Raw genomic sequence first — 17,392 nt, 5'->3', positions numbered from 1 at the left:
CATGCGAAATGAAAATCACTGAAATAAAACAAACAATATAGGATGCGGTACAGGTAGGACTTTATTAGGACAAGTGAGAAGAGAAGCCAGAATAGGGAAAGCACATTAGGTTGTCATGAAAGTCACAGAATACTGAGTACATTGAAGCCAACTTATCAAAGCTTGACTTTGCAAAGACCTGGTCTGACAGTCATGAGTTTCCTCAGCTTCTTTAGCTCAATCACTTTGTCACAGCTGAAGGCAGGAATCCAGGTGAGGAGAGGAGGCTGATGAGCAGCCGGCTGAGTGAAAAGAACCCCACAGAGGCTGGGATTGTGCACCCGGGGTCCAGCTTCCTGGACCTGGCCAGATGGTGCTGGCAGTAGGATGACTGTATAATTAACAGAGAGAGGAAGGTGAGTTCCATGGTGCTGGCACTTGGGAGTTCTGTGTAAGGCCGGTCATGGTGCTGTGGTAGATTGTTCAGCAGCTGCAGGGCTGGCAGCAGCCGGATCCGTAGCTCTCGGGGAGGCCACTGCACAGGCGGACACAGGTAGGATAGTAGCAGGTTCTGGTGCAGTACACAGGTCCAGAGCAGGCTGGCTGGCAGCAGGTGGGCTGGCAGCAGGTGGTCTGGCAGCAGGTGGGCTGGCAGCAGCTGGCCTGGCAGCAGCTTGGCTGGCAGCAGCTGGACTGACAGCAGGTGGGCTGGCAGCAGGTGGGCTGGCAGCAGCTGGACACGCAGCACCTAGGCTGGCAGATAGGGGTGCTGCAGCAGCTGGTCACACAGCTGGGCTTGAAGCAGGTCGTGCAGCAGGTGGTCTGACAGCAGGTTGGGTGGCAGCGGGGCTGGCAACAGCTGGAGCCACAGCTGGTTTGACCACAGCAGCTGGGCTGGCAGCAGGGGGCGCTGCAGCAGCTGGTGATGCAGGCTGGTTTCCAGCAGGTGGTCCTGCAGCAGGTGGTCCTGCAGCAAGTGGGCTGGCAGCAAGGGGAGCAGCAGGAGTGGGACATGGTGTCAGGTGTGGCGGCGGGTCCTGGTCACAGGTGACTTTCTCAGGATGTGCTGACCTCTTTCCATTGGGGTCTTTTATACATTGACCCCCCCCACCATGGGGACCAATGGGGAGAGTTTTCCTTGTTTGTTTTCTGCAGTGTATGAGGAAATGTCTTATGGAGGAAGCTCTTTACTAAGTGTTCTCACCCTATTGCCCTTCATAAACAGCTAATCATGCCTAATGCAAGGTGAATGTTTCTAGAACCCATTATCACCTTCCTTCCTGGCCTCCCAGTCATGTTTTCTCTGATAGCTCCTGTGACAGAGTGCATTTCAGGAACTGTGCTCTTTCCGTGGTTTCTTTGATGCAGTTCGCATAGGAAGTGTGTGGAGAGCGATGATCCTGACTTGTGCAGTGTTTTGGACTGCACTCTTCCTGGGTCAGAGTGTGTCCTCTGGAGCAGCTGCCCTTTGGAGTTGACATTAGGCATGTCTGTCTTCAGCATTCTTCATTTCAAGACTTCCAGTTTCAATGTGGAATGTAAGGCTGGGGTTCATTCTCAGGGCTGCCCTTTCCTTCCTGTCTAGGTAAGTAGCATTTTGCCCAGAAATGTACCCGTGTTGCTACCTTCTAAACTTTTTGTGAAGTGAAGTTACATATTTTTTTATTTTGTTTTGCTCTGAATTACGTTTGTGAGCCTTGCTGACTTTGCTTCCAGAGTGATTATTCATTCGTTTCCCTCCCCTTTTTACTTCTCTGTACAAATGGATCCCAGTGGATTCATGTTTTCCTTTGCCAATGGTCATTTTTCCATCATTAGGGCATTTGTGAGTCATGTGCCTCTAAATGAGTATTTCTAAATTCTTTTCAATACCAGCCTGCATTTATGTGCAATGTATTTTTGGGATATAATTTGTGTATAGTAAATTATCTATGTCATTAACATTATTAGTGTATAGTGCTGAACCTTAAAAAGAATCATTTCCTTAATATACACAGCTTACTTTTCTCATTTCTTTAGAACTCATTTGTAACTCAGATTTTTACCTCGGCTTTTAGATATTTCAGCTCTGTATTATTTAGGAATAGTGCATTACAGTTTTAATTGGAATATCCCTGAAGATTAAAGAGGTTAACTTCCATGTAGTCATGAAGCTTTGGTATTTCTCCTTTTGATGTGGTCATCATGCCTTACTATTTCTGCTGAATTGCGTGTCTTTGTCTTATCTCTTCATTCCAGCTTGCTTTATCCACGTCTTTTGCTCTGCAGTCGCTTGCTCTGCTGTGTGTGATTTCACTTTCTTGTTAGATCTTCTAAGGTATTGTAAGATAATGTATCTGTTATTTCCTACTACATCCCAGAAATGCTGAAGTCTTACAATTACACTTATGTGCTCAGTACCCTTGCAATAGATTTACATCCAATATGAGTTCAGGATGACACTTTATGCCCCCCACTTTGGGTGCACACCAAATTGTCCTGGTACAATGGAAAATGGTACCTGGTACCATGGAAAATTTCAGGCTTTTCCTGCTCTATCTAGTGACAACTTTGCAGCCAGTCCAGTGATCTTATACAAACAACTCCCTTGCCCACTTCATGTCCTAGATCAACTTAATGTGTGGGCCAAAAAGAGGTACCAAAGGTAAACATCACATCCTTTCTTGATCACAGTTCTTAAGCATAATCAATTCTTTAGTTGTTGAATGTTATTAAAATTTAAAAAGTTGCTGTTTTTATAAATTGGATCACTGTATGGAAGCACACCCGGTAGAATTTAACCTTTGCTCTGTTTGAACAGAGAGGAAATTGGATAAATAAGCAGGAAGAGAAGCAGAGATCCCACCCAAGCAGCAAGCTGAGGCTTTCTGAGAAGTACGCACCTCAGTTCTGATCTTTATGTCATTTTGCAACCTGGGACATATACTGCAATCTACTCTATGATAATATAAGCCTGGGGTCTTGCTTTATAACTTGAGAAAAGTCACTGTTTAATTTATTCATTGTTTCATTCATTCATTTGATTTCACAAATACTGTTATTCCTGTGTCTATATGGGTTTGATTCCATGACCCTCTAGGAATTAAAAATTTCTGGATGCTCAGATCCTTTCTACAAACTGGCATGGTATTTTCATGGTATAAGCTGTATACATCCCTGTGCATTCTTTAAGTCATTTCTGGATTTCTTTTTGTATCTAATAGATTGCAATGTGTTGTGTTTGTGATGTTGGAGATCAAACCCAGGGTCTTACCAATTTTGGGCAATTTCTGTAACACTGAGTGCCTTTCAACTTCCCCAGTATCTATCAGAAAGTCAATGCTATGTAAATAGTTGTTCTGCTCTGTTGCTGAGGGAATAATAACGTGAAAGAAAGTCTCTATGTGTTTAGTATAGACACATTTTCCCCAATGCTTTGATCTAGGATTGTTTCAATTGGTGGATGCTGAACCCACAGATAAAGAGACTTGGCTGCAGTTGTTAAGTTTGATGTCTAAGGTGTTGGATAGTGCATGGCAACAAGGATCCAAAATGTGTGGGACCTTCACTAAGTATCTCAGCAGGGACGAGGGTCCTCCCTTTGTAAACATCCTGAGGACATGCAAGAGATAGAGTGATGTGGAGATGGTGTGAGTGCTACACATGCCCTGGGGAAGGGCTAGCCTATCTACAACATAAGGGAGGAAGCGAGGGTCGCAGCCCTCTTTTGCTATTTTCTACCACCATAAACAGTTGCCCCTGTGCCATGCACCCTGCCTTGGAGCCAGCTTATGGACTGAAACATCCACAAATCATGAGCTAAATAAATCTTTCCTTCCTTAATTTTAGGTATCAGATATTTTGTTTCAGCAGCAAGAGAAAAGTAACTAAGACAATAAGTGACATCTGTCTAACGTGTGTGTTGTAGTGGTGCAGAAAACAGACATACTAGGCAAACTAAGGTTCATGTCTAACTCATATCGTGTATTGGTTGAGTAAATATAATAATTCTATTTTTCCAAATATCACAAAAAGGATAAATTTACCTAGTGAAATGGGATATAAGGACCCACTGTGGTCTTGATTTGCCATTTTGTGTGTACTAATCAGGTTGGACAAATATTCTAAATATGTGTATTCAGGATATATGCTTATCACAATAAGAAATTTCCTTCTTGTTGGAATTTTAATTTTCCACTTTTTTGTGGGGTCATATACTTTCTAAAAATTTGATTTGTTGGATTGTTTTTTCCAAGTACCAAAAATTTATGTTTTGTGTATTTAAAAAACCTTTCCCAAGTTTGTGAATTTTTTCATTATAATTAGTGTCTTTTGAAGGGATCAGGTTTGCCTCTTATGTGATGCAGACATTATGGAAGCACCAAAGGCTGATATGCCCAGCGCCCTGAGATCCGAAGTTCCAGGCTTTGTCATTGCTTTGTTTCCTGTATAGGGTGTTATTCTGTAAACAAATTCTCTCTCTCCATCAGAGTAAAGTTAATTTGGGTCTGTGATTCCTGGGATGGGAGGTAACCCAAAGGACTCTTTGTAAAGATGAACAGCAGAGAGAGAATGTACACAAATGCCTTTTCCATGACATCAGCAAACGTCTCCTAGAGGAGCTTCTGGCATCAGCGTCTTGGGACAGTGTCTCGAGTACAAGAGGCAATGAAACACTTTTAAAGAAATTGACTGGTGGTTTTCCAGAGACTGAGAGGAAAGCTTCCCATCATTTATTAGAGCTCTTAGAAGCAGCCACTGCTCTTAAGACTTGGACATCGGGACCACGGTGTGGGGAGTGGGTGTGGGAAGGTGGATCTGTAGGGCGTGAGCTGTGGGTGTGAAGGATGGGTGTATTCCCTGTGCCCTGGCTCCCAGTGCCCGGCCCCAGGGTTAGTTCTAATGTACCATGCAGGTCTCTTGACTCCTGTTGGTGCTGCCTAATTTTCGGACTGTTGTGTGACTTAGCAGGTATCACATATGCCAAAGGAAAAGCACTGCAACAAAGCAAATCAGTATAGGATGCCATACAGCTAGGACTTTATTAACACAAGTGACAAAAGAACACAGGGCAAATAACACAATGTTGTCATGAATGTCAAAAATGATGAGTACATTGAAACAAAATTATGAAGACTTGATTTTACAAAGACCTAGGGTGAAAGTCATGAGTTTGTTCAATTTCTTTAGCTCAATCACTTTGTCACAGTTGAGGGCATGAATCCAGGTCAGGAGAGGATGCTGATGAGCAGGCAGCTGAGTGAAGAGAACCCCAATGTGACTGAGATTGTCCATCGTGATCCAGCTCCCCATCTGCTTTCAGGTCACAACTGTTGGATGACCATGGATTATTAGCAGAGTTAGGAGAGTGAGTTCCATGGGGCTACCATGTGGCAAGTATGCTCAAGATGGGTCGTGGTGCTGTGGTAGATTGATCAGCAGCTACAGGGCTGGAAGCAGCTAGTTCCGTAGCTCTCAGGGAGGCCACTGCACAGGCTGACACAAGTAGGGTAGTAGCAGGTTCTGGTGCAGTACACAGGTCCAGAGCAGGCTGGCTGGCAGCAGATGGGCTGGCAGCAGCTGGTCTCACAGCAGCTGGGCTGACAGCAGGTGGGCTGGCAGCAGGTGGGCTGGCAGCAGCTGGACACGCAGCACCTAGGCTGGCAGATAGGGGTGCTGCAGCAGGTGGTGACACAGCTGGGCTTGAAGCAGGTCGTGCAGCAGGTGGTCTGACAGCAGGTTGGGTGGCAGCAGGGCTGGCAGCAGCAGCTGGAGCCACAGCTGGTTTGGCCACAGCAGCCGGGCTGGCAGCAGGGGGCGCTGCAGCAGCTGGTGATGCAGGCTGGTTTCCAGCAGGTGGTCCTGCAGCAGGTGGTCCTGCAGCAGGTGGGCTGGCAGCAAGGGGAGCAGCAGGAGTGGGTCATGGTGTCAGGTGTGCAGGGTATGTTCTGGTCACAGGTGACTTTCTTAGGCCATCAGGCCTTTTGTACACAGTACAACAAAGCTCAGACCAATTAAAACTCATCTTTGTTATTATTTATTGTAATTTTCTCTACCTATTGGGAATTGTTCCAAAGAAGAAGTTGTTCCTTAATGGTTTTAAATTTTCTTTGAGTAATTGATTTGTTTGCTTTCCTGTTTATGAATAACTCACCAGAACTACATCACTAAATGAGAAATCAGTCATTCTCTGCCTGGGTTAAACACTAATCTTCATTTTGATACCAATGTGGACAGCATTGGTCACCTCTGAGCTCTGTGAGAGGTCAGGACCTCTCCTCAGCACTCAGTGAGAGGTCAGGACCATGGACAGTTTCTGACACACCATCCTGGAGTGTACTGACTTTGGGAAATTCTGTGGAGAAGATGTTGTTGAGTCATCGTGACTGGTTAAAACTAAATTTAGTGGAGGGCTGCAGATTTAGCTCAGTGGCATAAATGCCTGCTTCACAAGCGTGTGGTTGTGAGTTTGATCCCTGGTAGCAAAACAAAGCAGAACATAACAAAGCTAAGTTTAGGGGGATTTTTGATAGTACTTGTGATGTAGAAGCTAATATAAGATTTTCTCTCGATGAAAACAATAATAACTGCTGGATAAATATATAAATTATAAGACTATAGTGCAAGGAATAGTGCAGTGTAGATAAGAGACAGACAGACATGGGTACAATCATTACAATTTTCAGGTGTGATATCTGACTTTTGATAAAATTTTCTTGTTCAGTTTAGTAGGAAATATCAATTATTTGTCTAAGAATATGTTTTCTGCCTGTTTAGGAGATATTTGTTTACTTTTGGCCTTCCAAAATTATTCACACAAGTTACTTAAGCAAGGTTTTGAGATTTTATTTTTGATTTTCAAGATAATAGTGCACCTTAAACAGACTGAATGTCTCACTTGAGGTTGATCTTTTAAGGTTCAATAGTGGAAAAGAGGTGGGCTTTGTTATGTAGCTGGACAGTGGAAAGGAATACAAAATAAATTCTTGGAAATATTATACAACCTTGTTCATAATGTATTTTAGTAGAGCACTGAGATATGGAATTGTCTATTTGTTTAATAGAAGTCATAAAAAGAAGAAATTGATGGAGGACTCTATGATACCCCACAGGAGCTCACTGAGAGCCCTGGGTAGCTGGGTGTTCACACATAGTCAGTGGTGTGTTACCAGCAAATAAAGTCAGAGAGCTGGTTGTGATTCAGATCTAAATGGCATCCCCCAAATCTCATGTGCATGGCAGATGATCTGGATCAGGGGGTCCTGATCCTCGTCAATGGATTCAAAGTTGCATGTGGAAAGGTAGCACTGGTTGGACATGGTCATTGGGAGGGTGACCTGGGAGTCCTGGGCTCCTCCCTTCTCTCCCTGCTTCCTGCCTGATGTCAGTTAAACAGATTCCCTCCTCCTTGGAGTCAGCCAACCATGGACTCAAGCTGTGAGCCAACGAAGACCTCTTCTCTAAGCTTCCTTGTCAAGTATCAGGTCCCAGTGATGGGAAAGTGGCTAACACAGGACCAGTAAAGATTTCCAAAGATATACGTGCATAGTTACATTACAGTTTTTATTTTGAAGAAAGAGAACTTGGGAAAAAAAACTCCAAGGCAGCTAAAATATAATTAGAAATCTGTGGCCTGAACCTTGAGAAATAATCAATAAATGTAATGGTGGAAGTGGACAGAATTAAAATTTGACTGCAGACATTCACAGAACAGGGGAATAAATGAAGTTGTATCAGAATCTGGGAAATGCTGGAGGTGCAGCTCCAAGGTCTGCAGAATTTGTGGTGACTGAAAGAGTCTTTAAAAAGAACACAAAACTCTCAAATCAGGTGGGGGCTTGGTGAACCGTGACAGCTCAGGCAAAGAGAAGCATGGTGACAAACATTGCCTTGGGGGAAGCAAACCACCCATGGGCTGGAGTCTCTTAAGAGTTCCTGGTAGAATCTGTTTTGAGACAAACACATTACGTGCTCACAGTTTTCAGGTTTCAGGAGTATGACCATGCTCCAAGTCTTTGCTCAGATGTAACGTCTGGCTGTCACTTCACTCTTTAGGCCGTCAGAAGACAATCTCCCTCTCTAAAAAGCCTGTAACTTTGCAGAATGAGGGGGAGAGACCCAGACTTTACCAGGAAGTGACCCCCACCTGGAAACCAGCCTCATGTGTAGAAGTGGGGACAGCCATCCTCTTTCGGTGAGTCAGTGCCATTTACAGACTGTAGGGGGAGAGAACAAAGCCTCACCAGGAAGCAATCCCTGCCTGGAAACTGTATCATTTTCATTGTTTTGTGTGTTGGGTTTTATTCTCTTTTGTTTCATTTGATTATGTTAAATTTGATGGCAGGAGCAGCTATTTAAAAGACAGCATGGCATATTATGGAAGCCACTTTGGATTTATTATGGGCTTGTTTGAAATCCTTTATTGCATTCATTGTTTTGTTTTTATTGTTTCTATCCTGTTCTGTTCTGTTCGATTTTTACTACACCCAAAGTTATTTGCAGCTATTTTGAAGACAACAAAAGGCATGATGGGAGCGATTACTGATTTGGTAAGGTTTTGAAGTCCTGCATCACTAATACTGCTTTATTTTGATTGGTTTTATTGTATTATTTTCCTTGGTTTTGTCCTCTTTTTAAAAAAGCCTGTGACAAATGCAGCTGTCTGTGAAGTTTTTTCTCACACGGCTTAATAAAGCCACAGACTGAGTTCATGGGCTTTGCCCTTGGGACGAAAGCTATCCCAGGTTTTAGAGTCTGCAGCTCTGACAATAGAACCTGGTAAAAGTTTTAAGGTAGTTAAGTACTACCTTAAAAAACTACCGGAGCAGAGGCTGGGGATTTAGCTCAGCGGTATAAGCGCCTGCCTTACAAGCAGGCGGTCATGAGTTTGATCCCTGGTACTGATAAAAATAAAAAAGACAAAACAAAAAACCAAAACAAAACAAAACAAAAAACTACCGGAGCCACAGAGAGGACAGTACTTTCTGTTCTCTCCAAGGGAATGCCTGAAACCTATGTCTGGTCCCGCACCGTTGAAGCACGCGAAGAACACTTTTAGCAAGCTACAAGGATCTCAAGGACTAGAGCGACCCCAAGGGTCCTGTGGTGACAATCACCTGCCAGAATCTCTGCCTCCTGGGTGTACTGTCCTGGTAACTAAGAATCCAGCAGTGCTTGAGTCCCTGCAGTATTTACAACTCACATACTTGGAATAATGAAGTTCTTTTCATTCTGGGAATGTGAGTTCTATCAGCTCTGGGGAATCCCTGTCAACTTCCTTATCCTTATAACTGAGCCATCTTCCACCCCAATGTCTTTGTGAAATCCCATGCATTTTGGCCTAAACTTTGCCATTTGCTCACCAGCGGGACAGACTGCCTGCTGGACCGGGTACTGCTTTATTCTTCTCACCTCCAGGATGGCGCTGTTTTCCAAAGTCTTTCTCTCTGACCATGCCAGCCATGCCACCTGCTTTGTTAGAGCTGCTTCTGCTGTGTAGTTTAATCTAAGTTGGTGGAATGAGATCCCCGCAGGGTGGCAGCACGGCTGGTGGTCTGGCACCTGTGCCAGGATTGGGGGTTCATAGGTTGCATCCTCTACCTTCTGCCTCTGTTGCCCATAGGGAGCTCCCTCAGTGGCAGCCTCTGGAGTCTTCTCTGTTTTCATCCTCATTTCTCCGTGGGTCAGAGGACACCTGAGTAGAGGACCTGTCACTCTTCGGCTGTGAACACAGATGATTAATCTCCCGTGAATTTCCTGAATCAGCTTCCAGTCTGGAAACAGAAACTTCCCCGAGTATTTCAACAGAGAATTTACTACAAATAACTGCCAGGTATTGGAGAATTAACTGAAAAGGTGAGGTCTTGGCTACAGGAAGCAACGATCACCCTAAGACTGGAAGAGCCCAGCCAGCTGGCCAGATGCTTTGCTGGAACGAAGTCCTCACCTTCCATCTGCTGGGCAGGGTTTGGCATTTGCAAGAATCACGTGTGATGGAGTGACTCTGTCCCAATAAATACTTATTCCCTTGGCAACAGAAGCCTTTTGGCCCTTAATTATGTTGTATGGTGTTGGTTATTTGTTTGGAAAGACATTAAGCTTCTGTCAAAAATGCAAACTGTATCTGTATGTGTTGAAGAATCCAATCCAAAATTGCCAAATAATTAGGTTTCTTTTTGTAAGTTGATTGCCCTTCTAGTTGCCATCATGTCAACTGAGACAAAATGACACATTGCCTTTCAGTGCATTTGAAATACAGGCCAGTTAGCAAGCTCATGGGGTTCTGGGGCACACGGAAGGTGATGGAGACTCCGTTTCCCTACCATGTCTTGCATTTAAGAGGTGCACTCGTGGCAGGCAGAGTGAGTGGGGGACAACAGTCAGACACAGGCATGTGTTCTGTGGAAGAAACTAATATGTCAGGATGGATTCATAGAAATGAAAGGTGGCGAGTCTAAAAAGCCAGGAGTACAGCTGACACAGCCAGAGACAGGGAGAGCGAAGGAGAGCTGGGTGGCTGCTCAATGTGTGTCCCTCTGGAAGGGATGGTCACAAAGCAGGCAGCAGGAAAACACTGCAATCACTAAACGGAGCCTCTAAGCGATGTTCTCTTCCTTCACACAGCACCCCCCACTCCAATGAAATGACCACAGAACCGGGGCTCCATGAGATGCTTTGACCTCTACGGTGACTTCCTGGTGATACATTAGTCTCCAAAAAAGTAAACTTTTGTTGCTCTGAGCACTTGGGTTACATTCCAACTAAGTACAAAACACTGTTATTAATACAGGGGGAAAGGTTAAAACTGCAGTCATAGCATAGACCTTCACACGTTTTTCAAAAAATGACAATTTTGAAGAAGAAAAGTAAAGAAGGGTATAGGGAATCTGAATAGGATCATAATTGATGTAGATGCACGAATATTTATATACTATCTTACACCTGATAAATTGAATTCCCATAATTCTCATATATTCAGGATATTTACAAAATATATCAGGGTACAAAGAAAATATCAATAACAGGAATAATATTCAAAATGTCTTCAAAATTTCCCCCCATTAACCTTGCATCTTAGAAAAACAGAATAATCAAACATGTTCCCACGTATTTCTTCACCTCTTCTTTTCCTCCTTTCTGAATACTTTGGTCTAAGTGGGAAATTGGAATACAAATGATCTAAAGAAAAGTCATGTGTTTAGGGATGTTAAATAGCTGACTATATTAATGTTTTTGGATCATTGAACACAGCTGTTTGCAGTCTCTCCGTTTGAATGTCTACTTTGTATTCTTTGATACTGTGATTTGAGCAACTATTTCCAAGATGATATTATGTAATCTATTAACAGGTGATTTCTTACTGTTATGTTTTTTTTTTGTAGTTATGTATTATGTGTAACCTTACACTGCTTTGTTCTGTTTTGTGTTTTTCTCTTTTTCCTCTTAAATAAAAAAAAAAAAAAAAAAAAAAAAAAAGAAAAGTCATGCTTCATTGCTTTTTCTTAACCAAGGCAGTTTCCCTTATTAGCACATGTTTGCAGTGCCTGGTGTGGGCACTCTCTGTGGCTGACTGGTACATACACAGGACACATCTTACTTCTGTTTATGTCTGTTCTCCCCCCGTCACTCCCACTCCATCTCCTAGTCTCCTTTTCAAAAACCTACTGTCCTTTTTCTTATTGCAGAAAAATCGAAAGAATAGTTCAGAGTCTTTTTCCTTTATGATAAAATGAGGCTCTGTTGCCCGTGATATATAATCATTGTTCACAAGACGAGAGAGCATGACTTCAACACCAAAGGATCCTCCATAACCACAACAGAACTCAAAAACAAGCTGTCGCTCGCATCAGCAATGCCGCAGTGACTATTCTTGAGTGCACATATCACAGGGTATGTGCATCTGTTGAATATATTTCTTGAAGTGAAATTGTTTAATCAAGAGCACGTACATTTAAAAATCTGATAAATTAAGATACTGTCACATTTAACATACTGTTAACACACTATTAAGTTTAAGATACTAAATTACCATCTACAGAAGTTGCTCCAGTTTAGAGTCCAATCATTTGTGTATGAAAATGTTTATTCTCTTATAATTCTATGAATTCATTAAGTTTTAAAGCTAGAATACATTTGTCATTACAAATAATAACTATTTCCTGTTGTACCACGTAGGGTAGGACCTGTGCCCCTATTAAAATGGTAGGTGTTTAGTTGATAATCTGATAAATAAATTGCTCATTACAACATTTTAAAAATTGTGAGTGAAATGGAATGTCTTTCAGAAGTTCAGAAGGCATTATATTGTTTTTTAGTGAAATGACAGTTGATGTCTTACTCAATTTTCTAATTAGTTGTTGGTCTTTTCTCACTAGATTGTAATAGGTATTCATGTATACAAGTAATTAGATTCTTTTTGAGGGATTTGGTTAAGGTATTTATTATTTATTCCAGTTAGTCTTTTAGCCTTTTGGTTTTTTTACCTTTTAAAAAAACAATCATCTATTTAGAATTTGTCTGTTATAAAATAGCTAGATATTTTTCTTTATTGTTATTAATACTTAAGTCTGAGAAAAGCTATTCTACTTCAAATATTGTAAGAAAATAATTTCCAAGTTTTCTTCTAGTACTTTCACAGTTTATTACTTTCTCAAAGGAATCTTCAGAAAACATGAATCACAGTCCCACTAGAGGACTGGTAACAACACACGAATTCCTCAGGGAGATGGGTGGGGTACTGAAGTTCTCGTGACCTACCAGGTGACAGTGATCTCATGAGTCAGGTTTAGAGTCCTTCAAGTTAGATGATGCACCAAAAGGTGTAGAAAAGAGGTGACTCAGAAGAGAAGACTGGATTGGATAAAGCCTGACTCAGAGAATGGAAACAGTGCATTGCATCCAACTTTTATACAGCTTCTTCCACAATTAATTAACCTTACAATTGCTCATGCATTGAGATAAACAATAATAAGGAAACAGTCATTAATGCGGTGACAACGGCAGGGTATAAAAGCGAACATGGAAGACAGGGCTCCACATCTGAGGAACTCACACTCTTGTAAACCCACCCCCAACGTCCAGTCCCGACATCATGGTCAACTCCTGTTGTGGCTCCGTCTGCTCTGAGCAGGGCTGTGGCCAGGAAAGCCGCTGCCAGTCCAGCTGCTGCCAGACCACCTGCTGCAGGACTACCTGCTGCCGCCCCAGCTGTGGCCTGTCTAGCTGCTTCCGCCCCGTCTGCTGCCAGACCACCTGCCGCCCCAGTTGTGGCGTGTCCAGCTGCTGCCGCCCTGTCTGCTGCCAGACCACCTGCCGCCCCAGCTGTGGCGTGTCCAGCTGCTGCCGCCCCGTCTGCTGCCAGACCACCTGCCGCCCCAGCTGTGGCGTGTCCAGCTGCTGCCGCCCCGTCTGTTGCCAGACCACCTGCCGCCCCAGCTGTGGTGTGTCCAGCTGCTGCCGCCCCGTCTGCTGCCAGACCACCTGCTGCCGTACAACTTGCTGCCGCCCCAGCTGCTGAGGAGCCTCCTGTGGAACTTTGTATCTGACTACTAACCACAAATCCCCCATTATCATACCAATGTGTAAGTGTCATCCAAATTAAACTGTCCCTGTCCTCGATGACCACAAGCTTTATTAGCTTCTGATATCAGTCAGAGATTTGCAAAAGAGCTGCACATTAAATGCTACTCATCTCTCCCTTGGGCCTCTCCCTCTTGTCCAGGCCTTAGACACATGGTGCCATTAAGCTAAGCCCTAGAATCCCTAACTGTTATCCTTGCCATGACCTTCATAACAATGTATTAATTATTCTTCAATAAATAATGCCTTGATATCAGAACTTCTTGTGTCTTAGTTACTTTTTACTCGTCACTGAGACAAAAAGCCTGATGACCAAAGTTGGGAAAGGAAAGGTTTATTTCTTACAGTATTTGGAGATTTCAGTCCATACTCAGTTGGCTCGAAGGCAGGGTGGCATGGCGGGCTGCGGTTCATAGCGGCTGCAAACAGCAAGGCAGAAACCAGCAAAAGAGCAAGACATACCTTCTGCCTGCCATTACATTACATCTGGCTCCATCCCTAGGCCAGTGTAGCACTCACACCCCCAATCCAAGCACTAGACAATGAACCAATCACAAGTGCAAATGCAAATGCATGAGACCTGGGGGCCACCCACATAAATCATGACATTCTACCCCTGGTCCCCAGGACTCATGTACATCCTTTATACAAAAGACATTTAGTCCATCTCCAAAAGTTGTCAAAGTCCTAACATTTTTTAGCATTGTTGAGAAGTCCAAGTCCCAAGTCTCCTCCAAGATCTATGGCAAACTCTTAACTGTAACCCTCTGTACAAATGAAACAAGGTTAAACATTTTTGAAATGCAAAGGCACAAGATAAACATTACCATTCCAAAAGTTACAAACAGGGGAATATAAAGCATTGGAAACAAAGCAAGTCCAACATCCAGCAGGGCAAATATTAAGTCCTAGAGTTCTATGCTCAGCATTTGAAGCAGTCTGGTTGCAAGCTCCAAAAGGCTTGAGTGATTCCACCCACAAGGCATTTCAGTTCCTGCAGCTTCTCTCTTAAATGCCCTCTGCTTGCTTTTTGCAGCTTTCCTTGTATGATCCATGTTCCTGGCTTTTCCAAACTTCTGGGATCTCCATTGCACCTTTGGCTTCCCCCTTACATCTTTACAAATTGCCCTCTCAGGGGCACACTGCTTGGCCTCCCAGGCCCTTTGCAATTGAGGTGGAAGCCGTCTTACCCTCAGAATTTGTGCATTTTCATTGCACCTAAAATCAGCACCATGTGGATGCAGTCAAGGTTTGCTGCCAGCTGGAACAGTATCCAAACTTTTCTCTCTCTCTTGGCTGTAGGGGTCGATTGCCTGGATCGTTGGGCTCTGTAAATCTGATTGTGAAGAAAAGTTTTTCTATGTTGTCCCCATTCTGGAACCTCAAGTGGCTTCTGTTACCATTCTGGAGCACTATGCTTTGTAGCTTTCTCCTCTGAGCAAATTCTTTCACTTTCACTTTTGCAGTTTTGAGACTGCAAAGGGTGGGGACCTGCTACTTCTTGAAATTCCCCGGGGTCATCTTTTTTATCTCTGTTTCTTTTTGGCAATCAAAGTCTCAAACCAGTCTTTACAATCCACAGCTTTCCTGGATTTTTCCTTCTGACGAAATTCATAGATTGTAAATTATCCTGATGGGCTCTTTGCTCTTGATTTGCAACATAATGCTGGCTAAAAGCCCTAAACAATAGACATGCCACAGCCTCAACACTCAACTGCCTTGAACTTTCCTTTTCCAGATCAATCAGTCCATTGCCCTTTGTCTCAGTCTCAGGCAAAGTCTCTGGTCATGAGCAAAATGCAGACAAACTTTCTGCTAAGCCATAACACACATCATGGGGAGTCCAACAACCAATGCAGTCCTTCTTCCCAGCAGAAACCTCCCAAGCCTGGTCTTTACCATCAGGCTTTCTATCAGCCTTCTGGTCTCCTGAGCTCTGACCAGAATCTCCTCTACAGAACAGCCTAAGCTGCTCCAACTCTATGCATTCAGGTGACATGTCTGAACCTTTCCAAACTCTGCCCACAAGCCATTTCCAAAGCCTCTTGAAAAACATGGTCAGGTATAGTCACAGCAAACAACCTCACTCCTCAGTACCAAATACTGTCTTAGTTAATTTTTACTTGTTGCTGAGACAAAATACCTGATGACCAAAGTTGGGAAAGGAAAGGTTTATTTCTTACAGTATTTGGAGGTTTCAGTCCATACTCAGTTGACTCCAAGGCAGGCTGGCATGGCGGAGCTGCAGTTCATGGTGGATACAAACAGCAAGGCAGAAACTGGCAAGAGACAGACATGCCTTCTTCCTGCCATTACATCACATCCTGGCTCCACCCTTATGTGGGTGTAGCACTGACACCACCAATCCAAGCACTAGACAATTAACCAGTCACAAATGCACAATGCAAATGCATGAGGCCTGGGGGCCACCCACAAAAACCATGACATCTTATATCTTTGTCTTTTAGAGTCAATTATGAGTTTATTTTCTCATGTTTTCTTCTCTCTAGATGGAGTGAAGTTTGGGTTTCTGAGGCCCGGAAGGTGAATTGATTTTTCTAGAGCCACCTGCATTCCCACCTTTAGTATAGCCCTGGCCACATCAGCCAAGATATGGAACCAGTCCATGCGTTCATGCGCTGACGAGTGGGTGGTAAAATGTGCACACAGACACAGGTGAACACTGCTCACCACAGAAGGAGAGGTCCTGCCACAGACAGATCATGTTATGAGCAATGGGTTGAAAAGTACCGCATAATTTCACTGAAATGAGGAATCTAGGAAAGTGGGTCTCATAGAAACTGTGAGGGGAAGAGTGATTACCAAGGGCCGAGGAGAGCAAGATGAGCAGGGGTGGAGAAAAGGTGGCCAACAAATGCTGACCTACAGTCAGTAAGAAAAGCTAAGCTCTGGGGCTCACTTGCATAGAAGGTGAGTAGGAGAACAGTAACAGAGTGTCTATCTCTGAAGACACTAGAAGAAATATACTAAATATTTGTGTCACAAAGAAATTATGAATATCTGAGCAGATAAACCTGCTTTCTCCAACTCGAGCATTACCTAGTGTATACAAGAAACAAAACGTTACAAGAAACAACACACATACACCTTTTATATGCTAATTAAGACAATGAAAAAAGAAAGAAAATCTATTTTGCAAATATGACCTAATACTTGCATTAAAGAATGGACTATATATTTTAAAATATAAGATGACATATCTTATTTTATTGAACATCATAAAATAATTTATAAAGCTGTTTGATTGCATTAGAAGTTTTATTGTCCTGTCACCTGGCATGTGCATCACACTGTCCCACTCTTAGGGTCATCCCAGCACAGGTGAGCATGTGGAGCTTTATACAAGGACCTCATAGTCTGGGCAGCAAGAGGAAGGGCCCGAGTGTTAGGATGTGATCTACCCGTGACGACCAATATATTGATCAGAAAGGAGAATGTCCTGTCTGGGAGAAGGATAACATGGAAGATTTAAGAAAATAAATTGTCAATAAATGTAAGGAAAATGTGTAGATGAAAAAAATCTCAAGTGGTGAGACGGAGCAGGGGGTCCGGGTCGGTGATAAGTGAGGGCCCGGGACAATTGTGGACCAGGTACTGCAGAGAGGACTCTCAGCTGGCCTCGCCCATGCACTGTCTTGGTGACATAGCTGTACGTCAGAGCTCTGCTTAGAGGGGGCCCGCGCATACGTCGCATACGTAGCGACCAGTGACCGTTCCCTCTGGACCGCTGGAAGCTGTGCCTCTCTGCAAAAGCCTTAGCCCCTGCGGATGGAGTCTGCACCCCAGGGGTGACTTGATCTTGTTCAGATGCCTGATGCCACTTCTTTTTTTTTGG

At 43.5% G+C, this 17,392-nt stretch overlaps 3 protein-coding genes and 1 long non-coding RNA gene across 6 annotated transcripts; 2 read left to right on the top strand and 2 right to left on the bottom strand.

The window, feature by feature from the left end:
- Window positions 1–38: 38 nt before the first annotated feature.
- LOC100734617 (keratin-associated protein 9-9-like) lies at window positions 39–1,026 on the bottom strand. The gene has a single exon (XM_023563923.2). The coding sequence runs from the start codon at window positions 991–993 to the stop codon at window positions 463–465; it is 531 nt and encodes a 176-aa protein (XP_023419691.1). The 5' UTR covers window positions 994–1,026; the 3' UTR covers window positions 39–462.
- Window positions 1,027–1,296: 270 nt separating this feature from the next.
- LOC134476559 (uncharacterized) lies at window positions 1,297–11,414 on the top strand. 3 transcript variants are annotated; one of them, XR_010048344.1, is made up of 5 exons: window positions 1,298–1,564; window positions 2,780–2,853; window positions 8,014–8,152; window positions 8,957–9,110; window positions 9,581–11,414. It is a non-coding gene; the product is annotated as an uncharacterized LOC134476559 (long non-coding RNA). The 3 variants fall into 3 exon arrangements; XR_010048343.1 differs by lacking the exon at window positions 2,780–2,853 and having other exon boundaries at window positions 1,297–1,564; window positions 8,957–9,197; XR_010048342.1 differs by lacking the exon at window positions 2,780–2,853 and having other exon boundaries at window positions 1,303–1,564.
- Window positions 4,977–5,915, bottom strand: LOC111755956 (keratin-associated protein 9-4-like). The gene has a single exon (XM_023563924.2). The coding sequence runs from the start codon at window positions 5,880–5,882 to the stop codon at window positions 5,394–5,396; it is 489 nt and encodes a 162-aa protein (XP_023419692.1). The 5' UTR covers window positions 5,883–5,915; the 3' UTR covers window positions 4,977–5,393.
- A 1,584-nt stretch (window positions 11,415–12,998) lies between the features above and the next one.
- On the top strand, window positions 12,999–13,795 carry LOC106027042 (keratin-associated protein 4-1). The gene has a single exon (XM_013149463.3). It carries the CDS (start codon window positions 13,049–13,051, stop codon window positions 13,472–13,474), a length of 426 nt encoding a protein of 141 aa, XP_013004917.3. The 5' UTR covers window positions 12,999–13,048; the 3' UTR covers window positions 13,475–13,795.
- Window positions 13,796–17,392: the final 3,597 nt, after the last annotated feature.

This window comes from Cavia porcellus, unplaced genomic scaffold, assembly GCF_034190915.1.
Source record: "Cavia porcellus strain 051 isolate PalLab524CR breed Dunkin Hartley unplaced genomic scaffold, mCavPor4.1 scaffold_6, whole genome shotgun sequence".
In the NCBI taxonomy this organism is placed as follows: domain Eukaryota; kingdom Metazoa; phylum Chordata; class Mammalia; order Rodentia; family Caviidae; genus Cavia; species Cavia porcellus.
This window is presented reverse-complemented; position numbering and strand designations above follow the sequence as displayed.

Excerpts from the sequence above, each read along its gene's own strand:
- LOC111755956 (XM_023563924.2), bottom strand. The coding sequence starts at position 5,882 with ATGACCCACTCCTGCTGCTCCCCTTGCTGCCAGCCCACCTGCTGCAGG.
- LOC100734617 (XM_023563923.2), bottom strand. The coding sequence starts at position 993 with ATGTCCCACTCCTGCTGCTCCCCTTGCTGCCAGCCCACTTGCTGCAGG.
- LOC106027042 (XM_013149463.3), top strand. The coding sequence starts at position 13,049 with ATGGTCAACTCCTGTTGTGGCTCCGTCTGCTCTGAGCAGGGCTGTGGC.